The sequence below is a fragment of the Phodopus roborovskii genome, unplaced genomic scaffold (assembly GCF_943737965.1).
Source record: "Phodopus roborovskii unplaced genomic scaffold, PHOROB, whole genome shotgun sequence".
Taxonomy (NCBI): domain Eukaryota; kingdom Metazoa; phylum Chordata; class Mammalia; order Rodentia; family Cricetidae; genus Phodopus; species Phodopus roborovskii.
Window position 1 is genome coordinate 181,998 of NW_026125970.1, and position 20,118 is coordinate 202,115.

The following is a 20,118-nucleotide window of genomic DNA, read 5'->3' on the forward strand; positions in this document are numbered from 1 at the left end:
CCCAAGTGGTAAGGTAAGAAATGTGTAATTAGCATAGTGGTGGCTCATACCTTTGATCCCAGCACTTGGGAGGCAGAAACAGGTGGATCTCTGTGTTCAAGACCAGCCCAGTTACAGAGCAAACTCTGTCGTTACGAGCACTTTCCCGCCAGCCTGGTCCCAGAGCCATGTCAGTCCCAAAGTAACACACAGAGACACTGTATTAATTATGAAACTGTTGGCTGGTTACTAGTGTTTCTTATTGGCTAGCTCTGTCTTAAATATTAATCCATAATCACTAAGATATGTATTTCTACATGGTCTTATCTTACCGAGAACACCAGACTCGCGTCATCTCTTCCTGAGATCACATCACGACTCTACTATGTTTCCCAGAATCCTCCACATCTCCTAGTCTTACCTATCTTGCTTTCCTATAAGCCAACAGTGCCTTATTCATTAACCAATAAGAGAAATATATTTACAGAATGACATCTCCCATCACTCTGTCTTGAAAAAGAAAGAAAAAAAGGCCATCACTCTGTCTTGAAAAAGAAAGAAAAAAAAAAAGGAAAAAAAGAAAGATGTAATTAATGAGGGGGAGTCTCTAAAGTTATGTATAAGCTTGTGCTTATATATAAAGTTTTGCTTATGTATAAGCAAAGCTGTCCATAAAGAACAAAAGTTGCAATAATAAAGGACAAAACTATATTCCTTCTAAACAATTTCTAAAAAAATAATGCCTATATGGCTTCTCTACCTTTTTTTCTAACTGGTCTAACTTTTGGGTCTCTGTTAATTTCTTTTAAACCAACATGGAATCAGACCTTCAAAGTAATCCAGCAATGTATTGATTGCTCATTTTGTCATTTGCCAATCAGAAATGAAGTTTCTCTGTAGCGCTCTGGGGGTAGTATTTAGCATGAGAGCTGTACAGAAACTAAGATACAGCCCCATCCTCTCAGAGCTCATGTCTCAGTGGTAAGGAGTTTGCATGTAAAAAAAAAAACAAAACAAAACAAAAAACACAATGCAGAGAGAGAAATGGCAAGGAATTAAAGGAAACAATACAGATAATGCATGAAAGCAGAAGGAGGGTCCAGGGGTAATGAAAGGAGAACAGTGAGAAAAGGAGGGTATGGCATAGGGGATAGAAGATGCTCAAAGTATATTGCATACATGTATGAGATTTCATGAGAACCATTATTTTATATAATTAATAAATACTAGTAAAAAGCAAGAGAATAAAGCAGTACTAAAAGAAGACACAGAAGCTAAGGGAGCTTAAGGGGTTAACAATATTGCACACTGGGTGGCAAGCTTCATAGAAGAGGATGCATTTGAATTAACGTTGAAGAAAAAGATTTCAATTTTACACAGTTCTGACAGGAGCACAGAAAGTGTGATTGGCTGAGAAGAATTGGTAGTGTTTTCACTGCATATTTATGGCCATACAATGTACTTTTTGGACTTTTAAAACTTAGTGGTGTGTTTTGGTTGAATTAAGGCAACTGACATAAACACACAAGAGGCTTTCCTTTCTGGTTTTTACAATGTTTGTTTGTTTGTTTGTTTTCAACTGACAACCAGTTCCAATATAAATACGATTGCCAGGTGAAACTGCTATAGTTGTGCTTGCAGCTCCCTTCTCATGATAGTTTGCCCACAACTAACATATTCTTCCCTTTTCTTCCTAAGGAGAGAGATCGTTGGTGTGGTGGAGCCCCTGCCTCATGATGAAACATACTGTGACCCTGCAGCTCTGTTCCATGTTTCTAATGATTTCTCATTCATCCGGTACATGGCAGTTTTCTTCTCTCAGTTTATCATCTAGGGTTTATAGGATAGCTGTGGCTAATAACAAAACCACAAATGAAGGGATAATTACAAGCCTTTTCTGTCTACCACCTATTGCAAACTTGATGTAGATGATTAGTTTCGATTCAATTTAATGCAACATGTGTTATTGAGACCTTGTCCCCATTGCTAAGGACTGTACTATTTGCATTGTATTGCTGGGATAAACATTGGGACCAAAATCAACTCGGAGAGGAAAGGGTTGATTTGGCTTTGTTCCAATCACAAATCCATCATTAAGGGAAGCCAAATCAGGAACTGAAGCAGGGTAGGAACCTGGAGGCAGAAACTGAAGCAGAGGCTGTGGAGGACACTCCTTTCTGGACCACCTGCCTTTGAGGGGGGGAAATACCACCTCCAGTGGGCTGGGCCCTCCCACACCAACTGTTAATCCAAAAAATACTCCACAGACTGGCTTCAAGACCAGTCTGATGGAAACATTTTCTCAATTCAGGTTCCTTCGTTTTAGAATCAGAATCAGAAAAAAAATACTTTTAGTTCATCTTATCACTAATAGAGTTTACTATGCATCGAAAAAGTATTTTATTATTGCTGTTGCTTGTTTTGTTTTTCATTTGAGACAGACACTTAACTACATATCCTAGGCTGGCTTGAACTTATGATCCTTTCTGAATGCTGGGATGCAGCCATGTGTGGGTCTCACCTTCTGTATTTGTAAAAATGAGAATTTTACTTTTCTGGCATAAGGACTAGCTTGACACCATTTTATAGGAAAGGGTTATAAGTCAGTGACAACAATTCAAATGTGACTAATCCATGATAATGTAGAAGTGCTGCTTTATTACCAAATATATGCAATTCAAATAGCATGTGGTGCATCTGAAGAGTTCATGTTGGACTCCTGCTACAGAAAGTCTTTTAGGAAGTACCTCTGGGATTACTTGGGCCAGGAATTTAAATATTCACCCAGATCTGTGACTCCACACTGCAACAATAAAACACGAGCCTTTTGTTTCGTTCTTTGTCACTTGTACAGATATTACACAAGGACCATTTATCAATTCCAGTTTCAAGAAGCCCTTTGTCAAGCAGCTAAACATGATGGCCCACTGCACAAATGTGACATCTCAAATTCTACTGAAGCCGGCCAGAAGTTGCTGTAAGAAATACCTCAAAATGTTGAATATCTCATAGCACCCCATATTATTAATTTCCATGCCCATGATTTAATTTAAATTATTTGCCTCCTCAAACCTCTCTTCCCTAAAAAAGAAAAATTTGGAATTCAGAATTTCTTCAACCAACCAACCATGAAATAAATTTTTACTTTGGAATGAGACAGGAACCTAGAATGTGAGATGCCAGGATAGGCCACCTCTTTGTGTCTATGTGATAACCACAGGGCTCTCTTTTGAGCAATTGGAAGGAGAGACTGAACCTTGAAACATCCGATAATATGCCTTCTTTTTCTAATCCACCAAAATAAAATTTAGCCAATTCCAAGAAAATAAGTATAGAGTGTAGATGCAAAGGTATCCCTCACCTAGAACCCCTTCAAAATGATGCTCACTCTCTCTTTTTTCATGTAGCAACATGCTGCGTCTTGGAAAATCTGAACCCTGGACCTTAGCATTGGAAAATGTGGTAGGAGCAAGGAATATGGATGTAAGACCACTGCTCAATTACTTTGAGCCATTATCTGTCTGGCTGAAAGAGCAGAACAAGAATTCCTTTGTGGGGTGGAACACTGACTGGAGTCCATGTGAGTTCACTGGCTATGCATGCATTGTCCATTGTTTCTTGTTTGCTTCTCTTAGTGTCTTTTAGCTATCGCTGTGTGGGGGCTGTGACACAGCTGAATATGTATTCCCTCTTCTTTAGACCATGTCACAAACTCTGTCAAGTTTCTTAATAGTCTCATGTTCACAGTAAATGTTATGACACTCTCCTACTGCCCTTGAATGTTGCTCTTTGTCCCAGTTTGCTTTCTGTTGCTGGGATAAGGACAGTGACCAAAAGCAATTCGGAGAGGAAAGGGTTCATTTCACCTTACAGTCTATAGTTAATAGAAACTCACGATAGTCTGTAGGCTAGAACTGAAGACGGACCATAGTGTGCTCTCCATGGCTTGCTCACCTTGATTTTTCCAGGACCACCTGCCCAGAAGTGGCATTGCCTACAGTGCTGGGACTTCACACATCAATTATTAGTCACAAAAATGCTCCATTAGGCCAATAAGATGAAGACACCTTTTTCTATTAAGGTTCATCTTCCCAGATAACTATAGCTATGTCAAGTTGACAAAACAAACAAACAAACAAACAAACAAATGAGCAAACAAAGCTAACCAGGACACTCTCCTAAGACACTGTCATCTGCATCACGGTTAGACCTTGTGTTTCTGACAGTCACTTTCCTATTTCTAAAACTTTGTTTATACAGGTGTCTGACTACCAGACAGTCATAGAACCCCTCTCATCCTCCTCTCCCACTGGCATTTTTTATTGTCTCAGGAAAGATTTGATGTGGGTTTTAGTGAAGCAGTTATCAATATTTGACCACCTATACAACCAAATATTTATTTAGTACCAACTAGTATGATTTATCTACTCTTTTCAGCCTCCATTTTTCTTCCTAGAAACTTCCCCTTGGAGTCTTACATAGTCCTATCTTAACATGGCCCATAATTGTCCTTCAAATCATCTCCTGGCTTCTCTGTGTTGAATCCTGTTTCCTAGATTCCACATCTTTCCAGGTTTATATCTTGTTGTGTTGAACAACTTCCGATTGGCTGAGAAAGTGCTAATGGTGTGCAGAACCATGCCATCTCCAAAGTGCCTTTAACCACAACCTCAATGCCATTTCCCATTCTCTTCCTGCCTCATCATTTCTCATTCCGTAAAAGCTGTGTCTGTGCCTTAAAAAAATTCTATTGCTTTCACCTTAGTGCAATCTTGGGAAGGGAAAAAATAAATGTGTGGTTAGTCTGTCATCTAAATCAGCGGTCTGAAATTTCTCTTTACTCAGATGCCGACCAAAGCATTAAAGTGAGGATAAGCCTGAAATCAGCTCTTGGGGAAAATGCAGTGAGTATTCTGAATGATGATTCCATTTTTCTTTAGAACATTCTCTTCCTTTGAAATCCTATTCCAGGGTGGTATAAATGAAGAGAGGCCACAAGGTTCTCTTAAAACTATAAGCTGCAGGTCTGGCCTTCAGCTGACTCCCTCCCTCCCTCCTTCTCTTCCTCCCTCCCTCCTTCCCTTTCTCCCTTCCTTCCTCCCTTCCTCCCTTCTTTTCCTTTGTAATCCAACCCTTATTGGATAGACGGTGTCTGCTGTTCACTTGTTACCTTGAATATGTTAGGAAAATCTGAGCAGAAGCATCTGCTCTGATCCTTAATTATAAGCACTCGCCTTCCCAACTGACTCTTCCCACTGTGACTTGTATTGAAGGACGAGGTCATTCCTGAGTATATAGTGAAGGCTTATTTCTTTTCTTAGGTTTTTGGTTGGTTTTGTTTTCTTAAGCATGTACCTTCTAGTTTTTTTTTAACATTATGGTTGGCTCATGAACACACAAAAAAAAAAAAAAGAAAGAAAAAAAATTCTCAAATCTGGAAAAAGTGTAGCATCTCAGGCCCCAGCCCTGGACCTGTTTAATCAGGACCCACAATTTTGTAATTTTGGTTTATATACATAGTCATAACTGGGGAACTCTATTCTCAAACTTGGCTCAACATTGGAACTGTGTGGGAAGTCTTCAAACTCTGAGTACGTGGGTCACATCTCCTCCAGAGACACTGGTTTAATTGCTCTGGAGAGTGACACCAAGATTTGGACATTAGGACTTTTGTTTGAGACTGGGTCTCACAATGCAGTTACAGCTGGCCTGAAACTCACAGTGTAAACAAGGCTGGCATTGAACTCCTACAAACCTTCCGAGTGCTGAGATTAAAAGCATGCGCCATCACACCCAACCTCATTAAGAGTTTTAAATGTGGAGTGGGAGTGATGGCTTGGCAGTTAATAGCACTTAAGACTTTTGCAGAAGACCCAGATTTTGTTCCTTGCTCCCACATGGTGGTTCACAACCATTTGTAACCCCAGTCCTACAGGTTCTACTCTGATCTCTGCAGGCACCAGGCACAAACATTGTATGGGCAAAACACTCGTACACATGAAATAAATACATTTTTATAATGTAAAGAATTTTTACATCTCCTGTCAGTTCTAAGTATAGCCATGTTGAGAGACATTGACTTAGAGATGAACTTTAGGGTAACAAAATTTTTTATAGAAACTTTTATTTATGCAGTTTGTTATAGTTATAGTTCTCCTCTGAACAACCATCACCTTTGATCCAGCCCTGGAACATATAAGCTTCAAAATTATAATTTTATTAATATATAGTTATTGTACAAAATGAGTTTCATTGTGAGATTTTCACACATTTACATAATTTACTTTGATGGTGAATCGCCCCTTCATTTACTATCTTCCCTACCCTTCCTCTACTGTTCCCCTACTCTTTCCAAATAGTCTCCTTTTTAGTAATAGCTTTGATTAGGAAAGAGGAGAGGACGTGTTGTTTCAGGTAGATGGGATCAAAAGCCTGGGTGTGTCCTGGAAACCTGAAAGCCTTGCAGGTTTAGAAGTCATCCTGGGACAATCAGATAAAACAGTCCAAGGTGCTACAGAAAATTGTTGTGTCATTATGTAGAACCAAAGACTCAGTTTCTACCTTCCCATTTCCTGAGAAGTTAAATATTTCCTAAGACTTGAAAAACAACTTAGATAAAATTTTATAGATGAATAAGACACCAAAATATAAATAATACAATCATTAAATAATGAAACCATAAGAAAACACTCATTTTTCTCTTTTATTGAAAATAGATTCTTTTCTCACACAATATATTCTGATTACAGTTTCCCCTCCCTCTCCTCCTCCCAGTTTCCTTTTGCTTCCTCCGCCCTTTTCTGTCTTTCATTAGAAAAGAACAGGCTATGAGAAAGCAAATACAGAAGCACAAATCCATTGCTTCTCAACTCTGAGTTCCCATTTCTATTTTTGAATGTGCATCGTGGGTCCAAGAGAGTATTTATCTTCACCATACTTTTATTAGCTCTCCATTCACCTAATAAACTGAAATTATTCCTGGCAGGTCAGGGAGCTTCTCAGTTCTCTTGTCTAGGCATTTGAGTTCATGTTCCTTTCCATGCAAAGCTGATGGTGTGGCATTTTGAAGCCATCACTGAGTGAGATGTCCTTTCAGTATCCATGTGCAGTAGGGCTAGAATATCTGCCCAGTTCAAGTCATTTCATGGTGGACATCCACTGGAGCTAAGGCATCATCTTAAAAATTTACCTTTTAAATGTAAATACTATGGAAGTACTGAACAGACAATTACTAGGAACAACATTAATATACCATTATTACTATTAAGATTAAACCCCATCCTTCACATATCTGGGCAAAACTAAGCTCAAGTGAAAACAATTCTTTGGTGAGCTTCTGTGTTGCCTTTCTCTAAAAGGAAGAGGAGAAATTAAATTCCCATGTTATGTATTGATCTCTACTGCCAGCTACTGGAGAAAATAGTGAATGCAAACACCTCTACTAGGCTTTGCAAAGGACACAAATTACTTTTTTTATTTTTGAGATCCCAGGTAGCCCAGGCTGGCCTTGAAGTTGATATGTAGCTAAAGTTTGCCTTGACGACCTGCTTATCTTGTCTCTAATGCTCTAATGCTGGGATAACAATGAGAACTACCATGCATGGTTCAAATAGCTAAGAACTTACAATCAAAATAGTAAAAGTTAGATTTTGCATCTTACAGATAGTCCACAAACCCCCCACAGGTTTGGGTTGCCTCCCATATATAGACTTACACTTGGGGTTCTTATTTCAATTCATATTAAGCCAAATTGAGAGGAGCGGTGGTCATCATGGTTCCTGAAGCAGAGATGGTTTCCTGACCAGCAGCATTAGCACCAGGGGTGGGGATGGGAGTTGGGGGTGGGGTAAGTAGATATCCAAATTCATGAGTCTCATCCTTGATGGTCTGATCAGAAATTCTTCAAGTACAGTCAGTAGTCAGTTTTAAGCATCCCACCGCCAAATGCTGATGTGTGCTCACATTGGAAGGCACAGACTTGATAGCCAGAGTCCTTGGAATAGTGATGAGGACTCTCCAGTTTCCCCTCTCCTCTACCACCCCCCCCCAACTGAGTGGTATCTTTCTTCTTAATTTGCAGTATGAATGGAATGACAACGAAATGTACCTGTTCCGAGCATCTGTTGCATATGCCATGAGAGTATATTTTGCAAAGAACAAAACCCAGACAGTCCCTTTTGGGTGAGTTGATCTGCAAAGGTCTATGAACAAAAATCCCCCTATTCTAGAGTCTAAGGAGAGATGCTTAACTTTTTGTGTGGTTTTTCAAGACAGGGTTTCTCTGTGTAACAGTCCTGGCTATTCTGGAACTCACTCTGTATACCGGGCTGGCCTTGAACTCACTTCCTGCCCCTGCCTCCTGGGTGCTGGGATTAAAGGCATGCATTAACACTGCCAAGCACCTATATTTGTTAAATTCTTTGACAATTTTATATATTTATATACTCTGTTTTGTAGTTCTTTCATCTGACTCCCATGGAATTCTTCTTCCTCCTCCTACTCTTGTACCTCTATTTTTTTTTTTTAAAAAAAAAATTGTTGTTCTGTTTACTAGGGGCTCAGCGATCTTAACTAGAGTTGCTTGCATAAGCATAGTCCAAAAATTTATTTGGCATCTGGTATTTGGGCCACTTCCTTTTAGGATGCTTGTGGTTTAACTTGTAGATGGCATGAACATTTGTTGTTATTAACCACCCCCCCTTCTTGCTCCATACACTCTCATCCCTCCCTTAGAAGTAAAAAGAAGAGGAAATTTCTGCCTTCCTTGACACTGAGATATCACTGTCTTCCATGTAGCTTTTCACACTCTTAGGACCCCAAGGATTCATCCTCGATTCCCTTGATGCTTTCAGTTGACATTAAAAGGAATTGAGCAGATGTGGGTTTTGTGTGCTTGTAGGAAAAAAGAAACAGCATCAAAAGTTGCTCTTAACTTTTTGTTTATTTGTTTTTTGAGACAGGGTTTCTCTGTTAGCTCTGGCTATCTTGGAACTCGCTATGTAGACCAGTTGGCCTTGAGCTCACAAAGATCTGATTGCCTCTGCCCAGGACAGGGCAGTGTTTTGCAGTTTTTATACAGTTGATTTCATGTGCTTTGGGAAGTGTAAAGTTTTTTTTTGGCTATATCGTCCCACTGTTTGCCCTGCCCTGCATCTCCTCATCCAGGAGCCCTGTTCTCATCTCCCTTTGCACCAGTAGGGGGAGGACTTCCTTTCTTTACTGTGCGTTTTCTTTAGGAAAGAAGAAAAAATGTTTCTTTTTTCTTTTTTGTCACAGAGTGGAAGATATACGGGTGAGTGATTTGACACCAAGAGTCTCCTTCAACTTCTTTGTCACTTCACCCCAAAATATGTCTGACATCATTCCTAGAAATGAAGTTGAAGAGGCTGTCAGGTGATGCTTAATTTCAAACAAACTATATAAGGGTTAAGGGGTTTGCTAACGCAACAATAGTTTACATTTAGTGTACTCTTTGCATGCTGGACATTATTATAAGCCATTTTGACATGTTTTGCCTCGCCCCAAAACTTGGGTGGTGGTTGTTCTGTTCATGTGTGTGGCGTATGTATAGGTTTGTGTATGGGTGTGTATACATGATATGAGACTACATGTAGAAGCCAGAGGTTAACATTAGGCATCTTTTCTGACCTGGTACCACTTTGTGTTTTGAGACAGGTTGTCTCACTAAATCTGATGTTAATCAACTCAGCTAGGCTGGCAAGTAAGCTTCAGGGATCTGCCTGTTTCCCACCCCCAGCAGTGGAGTGGACAGGTAGTGAGTACTACCATCTTTTATGTGGGTGCTAGGGATCAAAACTTAGGTCTTCATGCTCGCGCTGGCCAAACCAACTCTTTAGCTGCACAAACCTGAGATCTTAGTTCTATTATAATCCATTAGCAAGAGACTTGTTTTGATTGGAGACTGCCCCAGGTACAGGCCCTTAGACAAAGATTTTGGCATAAGCCATTTATTTGGGAGAAGCACTTCTGGAAGCTGTGGACAGGAGACAGAGAAGAGAGGAAAGGTGACATTTCAAGGTATCAAACAAGTTCCTGTTGTCAGAAAGGAGAGCTCAATCCTGCCAGGCAGCTCTGGGAAATGATAGAATATGCACGGGAATTGTCTCCCCAGAAGGCTGAGGGAGCTGGATATTTACTTCTCTCTAGTCACTGGGTAAGAACTGATTCCGGGTGACAGTCATTCCTTAGCCTCTCTAGCTTGACTATGGTCAAGGGAAGTCATTTCTGGCTACAGAAAGCTTGGCTAGCATGTTTGGAAAGGGCAGAAAGGAAATGGGCCAAGACTGCCACTATTTGTTACAGGGACGTTATGAAAGATTTATTGAACTGCTCAAAGCAGGAAATAAGGCAGGCAAACATCAAGTTCCTTTCACATTAATTGTCTCCTATACTGAGAGGAATTTACTGTTGAGCAGTGATTATACATAAGAAATGACTTGTCCAGTTTGCCTCAGCTGTTTGAAATAAGATAGCAGGAGTGGAAGACGGATGATTTTCTTTGTTATTAAAAAATGATATTAAAAATGCTGGGTGGCTGTGGTAGCTTACACCTTCATTGTAGTCACTAGGGAGGCAGGGACAGGCAGATCTCTTTGATTTTGAGGCCAGCCTGGTCTACAGAACTAATTCCAGGACAGCCAAGGCTCTGTTACAAAAAGACCAAACCAACCCCTGCCCCGCAAGATTTAATAAACTTCCTTACTTGACATCTCACTAGGTGGCGCTCTTGAGCCATACCAGAAATCCCGTATAATTTTTTTTTTTTTTTTTTGAGAACAGGTCTCAGACCTGAGGGATAGGGTGTGCCTAGAAAATTTGGCCTGGTTGTTGTGTGTGAATGAATCATGCCTAGGAATTCATTCTCCTCTTCCAAAAAGGGCAAGTACAAAATGCTGGCTAAGATAGTTATGAAAGCGACTGCTTTTCCTGGATTCCCAGCTATGAGCCACGGGGATCCTCAAACTTTCTTTTCTAGAAATGACTCTTCCAGAATGTCTTGAAAGAAAATCTTGAGGTCACCATGGGTAATGGCTAATTCTATGCTAGGTTCTTGTCCTCTCTAATGGAATTTGACCTTCTTATCTGAGCTACACCCATAGATAGAAGGCTGTGACGCCAGATGTTTTAGTCTACTAGAATATTCCCCCATTACACTGTTTTTGCATTAAATATCCTTCATCTTTCTGACTCCATAAACTTCAGCCACTTATCCCAGTGCTGAAGAGATGCAGAGGTCTCTTTCCCGTGGTACTCCTTGATGCTGCATCTAAATATCAGTACCTTTTGTTTGGAAAACTTCTACAGAGATTTGGGTATAGGACATGATTCATTTATAAAAGAGGGAAATTCACTTATATGTTTCTGTTTTTTGCTGTAAAATCATTTTTGAAGTATTCTGAAAGCTTAGACATTCTTGCTAAATATGCTAACTTAGCCTTTAAAAATCAGTACTTACATATGAACAAATACTAGCCATTTGTTCATTTCTAAAATTCTTTTGTATAATGAAACTTATTATTATTATTATTATTATTGGATTTTCAACACAGGATTTTCTCTGTGTATCCTTGGCTGCCCTGGAACTCACTCTGTTTACCAGGCTGGCCTTAAACCAGTAGAGATCTGCCTGTTCCTGTTTCTTGAGTGTTGGGATTAAAGGCATGTGTCACTACCACCTGGCAAAACTATTAGTTTGTATGACAACTTTATTCTTAGTTTGTATGACAACTTTATTCTTTTAACATTTTAGTGGGTGTGCCTGCATGTTTGTATGTGTACCACATGTTTGCAGTGCCCTTGAAGGCAAGAAGGCATCAGAGTTCTTGGGATTGGAGTTACATGCACTTGTAAGCTCCCCATTGTAGATGCTAAGAACCAAACTCCAGTCTTCTGGAAGAGCAATGCAAGCATGTATACAAGCTATCCAGCCTTGTCAGTTCTAAATTACCAACTCAAATTTCAAATGAGGTTATTGACAGGCCTAATTCAGGTTACCAGATATGAAAGATAAGTCAAAAGTTCATATTTTTCCATTGGCTCTATCGACTTAGATTTTATTGTTATTTTGGGTGTATATTTTGTGTGCTTTTTTTCTTTAAAACATGTTCCCCTGGCTATCCTGGATCTTGCTATGTGGAGCTATTTGTGCATGCTTCCTACATTTGCCTCTAGAGTACTGGCTTTACATGCATGTACCACTACACACATTCTAGTTGTACATTCTCATGATAAGCCTTATTTAATCCTATTGGGAACCATGATATAGAGAGGAAATAACTAGGCCGAATTTTATTTGTTCTAAGCATCTCCTTTATTATATTTTGCTTTTGCAAATAGATTTTCTAGGGGCCGTATAAATGATGTTTTTGGCCTGGATGATAACAGCCTGGAGTTTTTGGGAATTAATCCAACACTTGCACCACCGTACCAGCCTCCTGTCACCATATGGCTGATTATTTTTGGCGTTGTGATGGGAATTGTAGTGGTTGGCATCATTATCCTAATCGTCACGGGGATCAAAGCTCAGAAGAAGTAAGTGTCTTTTCTTAGACATATCTGTCTTTTAGGAAACAACTTGCAACAAATAGCACAATATATACATGAGCCAATTACTATTTGGACAATTCTCTACCTAACTACTCTGATGTGCCCCTTAGAAACTTGGCAGATGTTGTGAGCACTTTCTCTTCCTAGTAAGGTCACATATTAGATGTCTAGCCTGGGGTTGATTGACATAGAGTACTGCTTTATCCATAGAGGACGGACTGAGGCAGGATTTGAACTGTGATGCCACCTAAGAAAGAGCCCTAAGATATGCTTCAAACTACTATTATTTAGTTACTTCCATTCCTCTTTGGGTAGACCAAATGCCTTACCATTTTAGTTCATGGCCAGGCACCTTCTAATTTCTAGATTTGCAAGCTGACTGAGAGTTTTAATCATCAGAGACCTGATTGCTAGCTTTGTTTTACAATTAGGTTTTTTTTTGCTCCTGCCTTGAGAGAGAGTTGACCTTTGTTGGATTTCTTAAATATGATGGTATTTTGTATCACCTGATGAAATTCTATGCATGTTTTGAGTTGTTTAAGCACCCTCAATTGAATCTTTACAGAGACGAGTCTATTTTATTTAATTTTCTTCAATAAAAAGATTTTTCAGTTCCACCAAATAACTTCACTTGAACAATTGCGGTTATGGAAATGGAAAATCACTTACTGAATGAGTATGGAGACCTGATTTTGAATCCACATAGCCCATATGAAAGTCAGGTGCAGTAGTCTGTATTGCCAGCACTCTTACAGGGAGGGAAGGCAGAGCTGGGAGAATCCCTAGAAGTTTGACAGCCAGTTAACCTGGTATGCTATGTAGAAACAACAAAGAGACCCCATGTCTATCATGATGGGTGTGGAGAGTCAACTTTCTGGGGTTGTCTGTCCTCCACATTCACTGTAGCATACACAAATCCACAATTACATACTAAACATATATGTTCGCAGATACATACATGCACACATGCATGTACACATGTACATACATGCACACAAAACATTTTCTAGGTAGCTCATTCACATGGTTAAAAATTCCAAAGTACAAGGGAGTCACAAAGTTCCTTTGCCATTCTTTGCTTCTGAGATTCATTTCAACAAAAGTTATCAGTTTTTAGTGAAATTTGTGCTATATATTTTTATTTCCTATCCAGTATGTTTTAGAGATATTTCCAGATTGGCTGTACAAAGCACTTTCTTTTTCCCTGATAATATAGTTTGTTGGCCCTGTTACTTGTTTCTTATCGGCTAGCTCTGCCTTAATTATTAACCCATTTCTGCTGATCTATGTATTTCTCTTACCGGGGAGCCGGCGGCATACTGCTTTCTCTAGACTCTCCATCTTGACTCCTCCTTACTACTTCCTATTTCCTCCTTGTCTCCTAGTCCCTCCTATCTTCCTTTCCTATTGGCCAACAGTGCTTTATTATTAACCAGTATGAGAAACATATACAGAATGACATCTCCCATCATCTCTTCTTTTCTGTCTAAATAAAAAGAAGGGTTTTAACCTTAGCATAGCAAAATATATAACACAACAGTTATCAAATAAGAATCACAGCTAACAATATTTAGTCCATTAACATTTAGCAAGACTAAAAGAAACTATTCTATCATCTATCCTATATTTGTGAATCTAAAGTCCTATATGTAACTTATCTTTAAACCTAACTAAGGAAAACTATAACCATAACTATTTGTCTTCAACTCCATCAAAGACCACAGAAGGATAGTATATAAACTCTAGAAATGACAGAAACAACTCACTGCCTGGTCACCCGAAGTTCTTTTGTAATCTTCCATCATCAGCTCATAGGCCATAGTGTGTCTAGCTGACTCTTCAGCAACGCAGGAAACTTTAAACTGTCTTCTTGTATTGGCAGTTTATCAGTCACTTTTCTCTGTGTCCTGCATACTGTCTGGCAGACTCTTCCATGAAGCAGGAACTCTGTAGCAGTGTCCATCTTGAATCAGCAGTCACTTTTCTGTAGGTCCTGCATGTCCAGTTTATACAGCATCAAGTCAAACAGTCCATACAAGAGCAGTATCTTGTCCAAATGGCTAGTCTTGCCATATTGGAGGCAAACTCCATAACGAGTTTCTTCAATGTCCATCTTCCTTTCTGACGCAGGTGGTGTTGCCAGGAGCATTGGTGCCTCTTTGTCAAGAAAAATCCTAAACCATTTTAAATGCCATATTCTGTAGGTCTTTGAAAGGTTTGAAGAATTTCTATCTGTCTCAAATACATCTCTGTGTATCTTGAAAACCTAACTAACTTAACTCTAAGCTTTGACTATCATAGGTAATTATCTATAATCTGTACTACATTATATTTCTATATAAACACAATACCTAAACAAGAGGAGAAATACACATCTCACAAAATTGACATTAAATTGTATCAATAAATGAAAATCCATTCCAAAACAAAGTATTCATATCTATACCATAATCCCCTTTTTACCTTTAAAAAGAATTGGCTGTGATCATTACCCATTTATAACCAAGTCCATTTAAATGAAAACAAACATTTATAAACAATATTTGGGAATTTAGGCGTCGTTCTTTCCAAACTACTTCCTGCTGATAGGGGGCGCTGTCATGGGGATCCTTAGAAGTTGCAGAAATCTTGGCTGTATTCTGCGAGGCTGCTTTGTCCAAGCTGTTTTGAATGTTGGATCGCCAGGAACTCTGTTTCAGGGGGCCTGGCTTGATCAAACCACATTAGTCTGGAAGGAATCCACAGCTTTTTATTTTCTGTGGAAACAAAAATAGAAATCCTTTTCCCCAGTAACTTGTCCTTGAACTTAAATGTTGGAGTCAAAGCATTTTTAAAATATATAAATTGAATTAATGCAGCAGCATTTCCTTTATCAGTTGTTATTTTCTCAGCAGTCAAACAATGCAGAGACAACACAATAGCATACAGTAACCAGATTCTCTCTGAGCTTTTCATCTTTACGTGGCTTTATTATTACTGTTTATTTTAATTTTATTTTTTTTATTTTTTGACATAGGGATTCACTGTGTAACTCTTATCTGTCCTGGAATTTACTCTGCATACCAGGTTTACTTTGCAAATCACAGAGATCTGCTTGCCTCTGTCTCCTGAGTGCTGGGATTAAAGGCGTGTGCTACAACACCCAGTTCCTCTTCGTCTCTTTAAAACCATTTTTTTCATGTCTACGTATATTTTAAAACACATTATAAACCTTTAGATGTTTTTCTTAATATGAATCTGTCTTTACTGTAAATCTTTATCTTCGTCTGGCCACAAGTCCTTTATCTGGTAAACAACAACATTGCTAAAATGAAAGTCATAGCTGTATCAGCCACGGTTTACCAAAGATGGTGGCGGGTACTTTTACCCGCCAGCACGGAAAGCTGTGCTCACTGCCTTGGTCTGCGCTGCCACCCAGAAAGCATGCTGCCTGCTTGGAGATGTGGTCACTGCCATTGCCATCTCTCATACACACCAATAAATTGTTAGCAGAGTTATTTAAAAGCTGTGCGGTTTTTTGCCGCTTATGCTGAGTCAGGAATCTTCCCTTAAAGGAGCCACACGAATATCTGCTTGTCTCTAGCAAAGCAGAGTTCAACTGAGAAAAATGCTGTTACCAAGAAACCTTGCTTATCTCTGTTCTTTTGTTTCTAAAACCCTTTTTTAAGCTTTTGTTAAATTTTAAGTGGAAGTTCTTATTAGCCACGTGGGCGCCAACTGTAAGGAGTATGTTTTTTCCGCCCGCCGCCACTGGTCTTGTCCCGCCGCCACGCCGCCAGCCCCAAATAATACACAGAGACTCTGTATTTGATATTATCCTGTTGGCCAGTTACTTGTTTCTTATCGGCTAGCTCTGCCTTAATTATTAACCCATTTCTGCTGATCTATGTATTTCTCTTACCGGGGAGCCGGTGGCATACTGCTTTCTCCAGACTCTCCATCTTGACTCCTCCTTACTACTTCCTATTTCCTCCTTGTCTCCTAGTCCCTCCTATCTTCCTTTCCTATTGGCCAACAGTGCTTTATTATTAACCAGTATGAGAAACATATACAGAATGACATCTCCCATCAATAGTTTTTCATTTTGTCGTAATGGACTCTTCCAGGGTCACCAAATGTTTGTGTCTATAAAAAAAATACAGGCAATTTCAGATGCATGCTAATGTTGCTACATGACAAATCCTTGCAGGTGAAAGGCTGACTTACAAAATCTACATGAACTTCTAATTTTAATCAATACCTCTGAACTGTACTCCGAGAGGCAGAATTCATGTATACACATAGCACAGATTTATGAGAGTTTGTTTTTCTTCAATTCAGCATCCTTAGCACAGGGTGCCATCAAACTTTTTGATTATTCATCCATTTGGTCTGTGTAAGTACCTTTCTAACATCACTTTCTTAAGGTGACTTTGTTTCTTTTTACTTAACAGGAAAAATGAAAAAAAGAGAGAAGAAAATCCTTATGACTCTATGGACATTGGTAAAGGTGAAAGTAATGCAGGCTTCCAAAGCAATGATGATGCTCAGACTTCATTTTAGAGTCATTTTACTGTATGTAATTGCTAGTGTTATAGTACACAAAATATGAGATTATATACATGTCATTAGATATCAAAACTTTGGTCTATTCAGTAAAAGTTGTCCAAAGAGCATCTGACTTGAGTGGGCATCTTCACTGACATTGCTTTCAGTATTTATTTCTGCCTTAGGACTTGACATCTCTTCTGTTTATTAATGGAGATGTTTATATTAGGGCAAAAGAGTGAAACATGTCTTTGGCCTCCCAGTCTGTCCAGAGATAATGCAAATGGAGACACTGTTGGGTAACTGGAGTCAGAAGATGAAATGATGTATCTTGGGAGCAAGTGTTGGCTTTGGTATGCAATCTGTGCTGTGAACCTGGTGGAGTTGCTGAGGTTGAGAATGGTGCACGATGTTCACTGTAAATCAAGTGGGACAGACGGCGGGTGTCATGCTCTATGGCCTTGCATGAACTGACTTTAAGTACTGGAGTAATTTATTCACAGTAATACTTGAAATGGATTGTTCTTTCTGTCGTGGTCCAGCTTCAAAGGAGAAAGAAGCCGGACTTCAGGTAGAGGACGCCTTTTCTCTCACAAGCTGCTTGAGCAACATCTCCCTAGCAATACACAGCTAGCACAGGGAACTCTATGAGCCCAGAGCATGCAGACAGAAACTTGTTTCCATTATTCTCTAACTGTGCAGTGAAGGAAAATTCCAGCTGAATGCTCACCTGTGAAGTGGGTGCCCCGTCTCTAAAAATCTTTTGTATTAGCTCACAGGATCTAAGCAACGGTGAGCACAAAGCAGACCTCAATAAATACTTGCTAGATTTGCATACTCCTCTGCCCTTATGTGTGCTTATGTGTCTGTTATTTCTGGCTTTCGTTCTATGGACAGAGTTGTCATCTTGGACCAAGAAATTATAAAATCAGTTCAAAAGAGATGTGCTTAGATTGTGAACATTATCAGGTTAGGAACCAAAACCCCACCGTTTTTAAATATAACAATATTATGTACCTGAACACTGATTTAAAATTATATGAAATAAATTAATATGTCCGACATACTATGTGGTGACGAGCATAATGGTAGAGTGACTTGGTACTTAATAAATTTGATGTGATTGTGGTAATGGTGGTCCACCAATTCATCCAAATCAGGCTGAGTCATTTTAAAGTTATTTAGTAGCTTTGCATCTATATGATACATCGGTGGCAAAGACAGTGTCTTTGCATGACAGCTATGTCCCTTCCAATCAAAATGCCATATCATCATCTGCCTTACTATCTTGTTTCTGGGGCAACCAAAAATTGCATTTCTTCTCATTTACATTCTCATTTCATTGACACCTTTTATCTTGTGTATGCTCTGTCTCCTCTAATACAAGAAGGTCTTCTGCAAACTATTATCTAAACATCCCCTGTAATTGCAACATTCTCAGTCGGTCTCTTAGTGTAACACTGTGCAAAAAGAACCTTGATAAGAACCAGTTCCCTCATCCAACACCTTCAAAAGTCTTTCCATTCATAGTAAAAGACCCATGGGCACATGACACAATCTCCAGTTGTAACATGGAAATTAGAGAAACTGCTCTCACACCAACCGAATTTTTCCCCAGGTCAGTCCTCATTTTGCCTACCGGGTAAATGCTGTGGTCCTTCTCCTATGCAGTAGCATCCTCTGAGAGGATAGAGGCTGTACAAAGGTGGTCCTGTACTGGGATAAAAGATAGTTGTTGACCAGCTATGAACCATGAGCCAAATTATGCCCATCCCCTTGAGTTAAAAAATTTGTATTATATATTTCAGTTGTTCGGATAAAAGTAGAATAATATTTCATGGTAAATGAAGATGATATGAAATTCAAATTTTGTTGCCCATAAATGAAGCTTTATTGGTACAAAGCCATGCCCATCAATTTTCATATTATGTAGGGCTGCTTTTGTGCTACAAAGCTGAACTGAGGAGGTGACTTGGAGAAGCTCTGGCCCACAAGGCTTTTTACAGGCAAACATTGCTGAGCCATGGGCTATAAGGAAGCAAGGGTGTATATGTAAAAGAGCAGTTGTAGTTCAGAGATCCAAAGGGTATTTGTTTATGGAAGCTCGTGTCTTTCTTTCCTGGGAACTCAATTATTTAATAGGCAGTGGAGTTAATAAAAGAGTAATTGGGTCAGAAAGAGCAGGCGCCAGTTTGTTCTCATCTGGTGTTTCTCAGTGATGTACTCTCCCTCATCTGAGATCCACTTGTTCCTCTTTAGGTAAAGACAGGGCCTTGAGCTTAGGGATAGTTGCAGAATAGGGGGACGGAAGATTGTAAGAGCCAGAAGAACAGGGAATTTTCAGTGAGATTTTGTGCTTGTAAGAAAGATCAGAAGATAATGAAGTCTCGCCAACATGGCTGCCTAAACATGACCTGAGCAAGGACACCACCACTGCTAATATGGGAAGGGAAAAGCTCATGAAGCCTCAGCCCTAGAAAAAGAGCTCTAGATGACTAAGGGATACTGAGAGCAGAAGAAATAATAGTCTTCCCCAGAGAAGATGACACAATCTAGTTATCCAATACCAAATGGTCAATCTGGAAAACATATATACAAGCCAAATAATACAGACTGGACAGGTTGTATTTTTATATTTAGGAACACACACATAACAACAACAAAAATTGTTATGTTGCTTCTCGGAGAGTGTGGATATACTGCAGGTGGAAGAGCATAAAAGTAATTGCTGCACAACACACTTAAGCAGCATTTTAAAACATGTATGCTTTCAAACAGCACAAATATTCTTCCCCTGGCTCTGGCTGTCATCAGTGTACCAATTTTCTCACAGATCTCCAGCAGTGACACATAAAATAAAATAATCTTATATTTTAAAAAAGAGCCTGTGGTACAGGTTCCTGCTGGACAAAACTCCAGAGGGCAGGAACAGCCACCTGGGCAGATTGAGATGAAGGTTTTAATCCCTTGAGTAGAAAGGAACCTGACACACAGAAAACAGTAAATAAAGGAATTAATGTATAAATGCCCTAGTGGTTACTTTAA

At 39.3% G+C, this 20,118-nt stretch overlaps 1 protein-coding gene across 1 annotated transcript in view; it reads left to right on the top strand.

The window, feature by feature from the left end:
- The window catches only part of Ace2 (angiotensin converting enzyme 2), a 50,217-nt gene extending 33,016 nt beyond the window's left edge, over positions 1 to 17,201 (top strand). Inside the window, exons 12-19 of the mRNA XM_051179209.1 lie at positions 1,678 to 1,776; positions 2,834 to 2,956; positions 3,387 to 3,559; positions 4,825 to 4,883; positions 8,060 to 8,160; positions 9,256 to 9,372; positions 12,337 to 12,531; positions 16,980 to 17,201. Of these exons, the coding sequence (XP_051035166.1) occupies positions 1,678 to 1,776; positions 2,834 to 2,956; positions 3,387 to 3,559; positions 4,825 to 4,883; positions 8,060 to 8,160; positions 9,256 to 9,372; positions 12,337 to 12,531; positions 16,980 to 17,088 (976 nt within the window). The 3' untranslated portion in view covers positions 17,089 to 17,201. The remainder of the gene's footprint in view (positions 1 to 1,677; positions 1,777 to 2,833; positions 2,957 to 3,386; positions 3,560 to 4,824; positions 4,884 to 8,059; positions 8,161 to 9,255; positions 9,373 to 12,336; positions 12,532 to 16,979) is intronic.
- Positions 17,202 to 20,118: the final 2,917 nt, after the last annotated feature.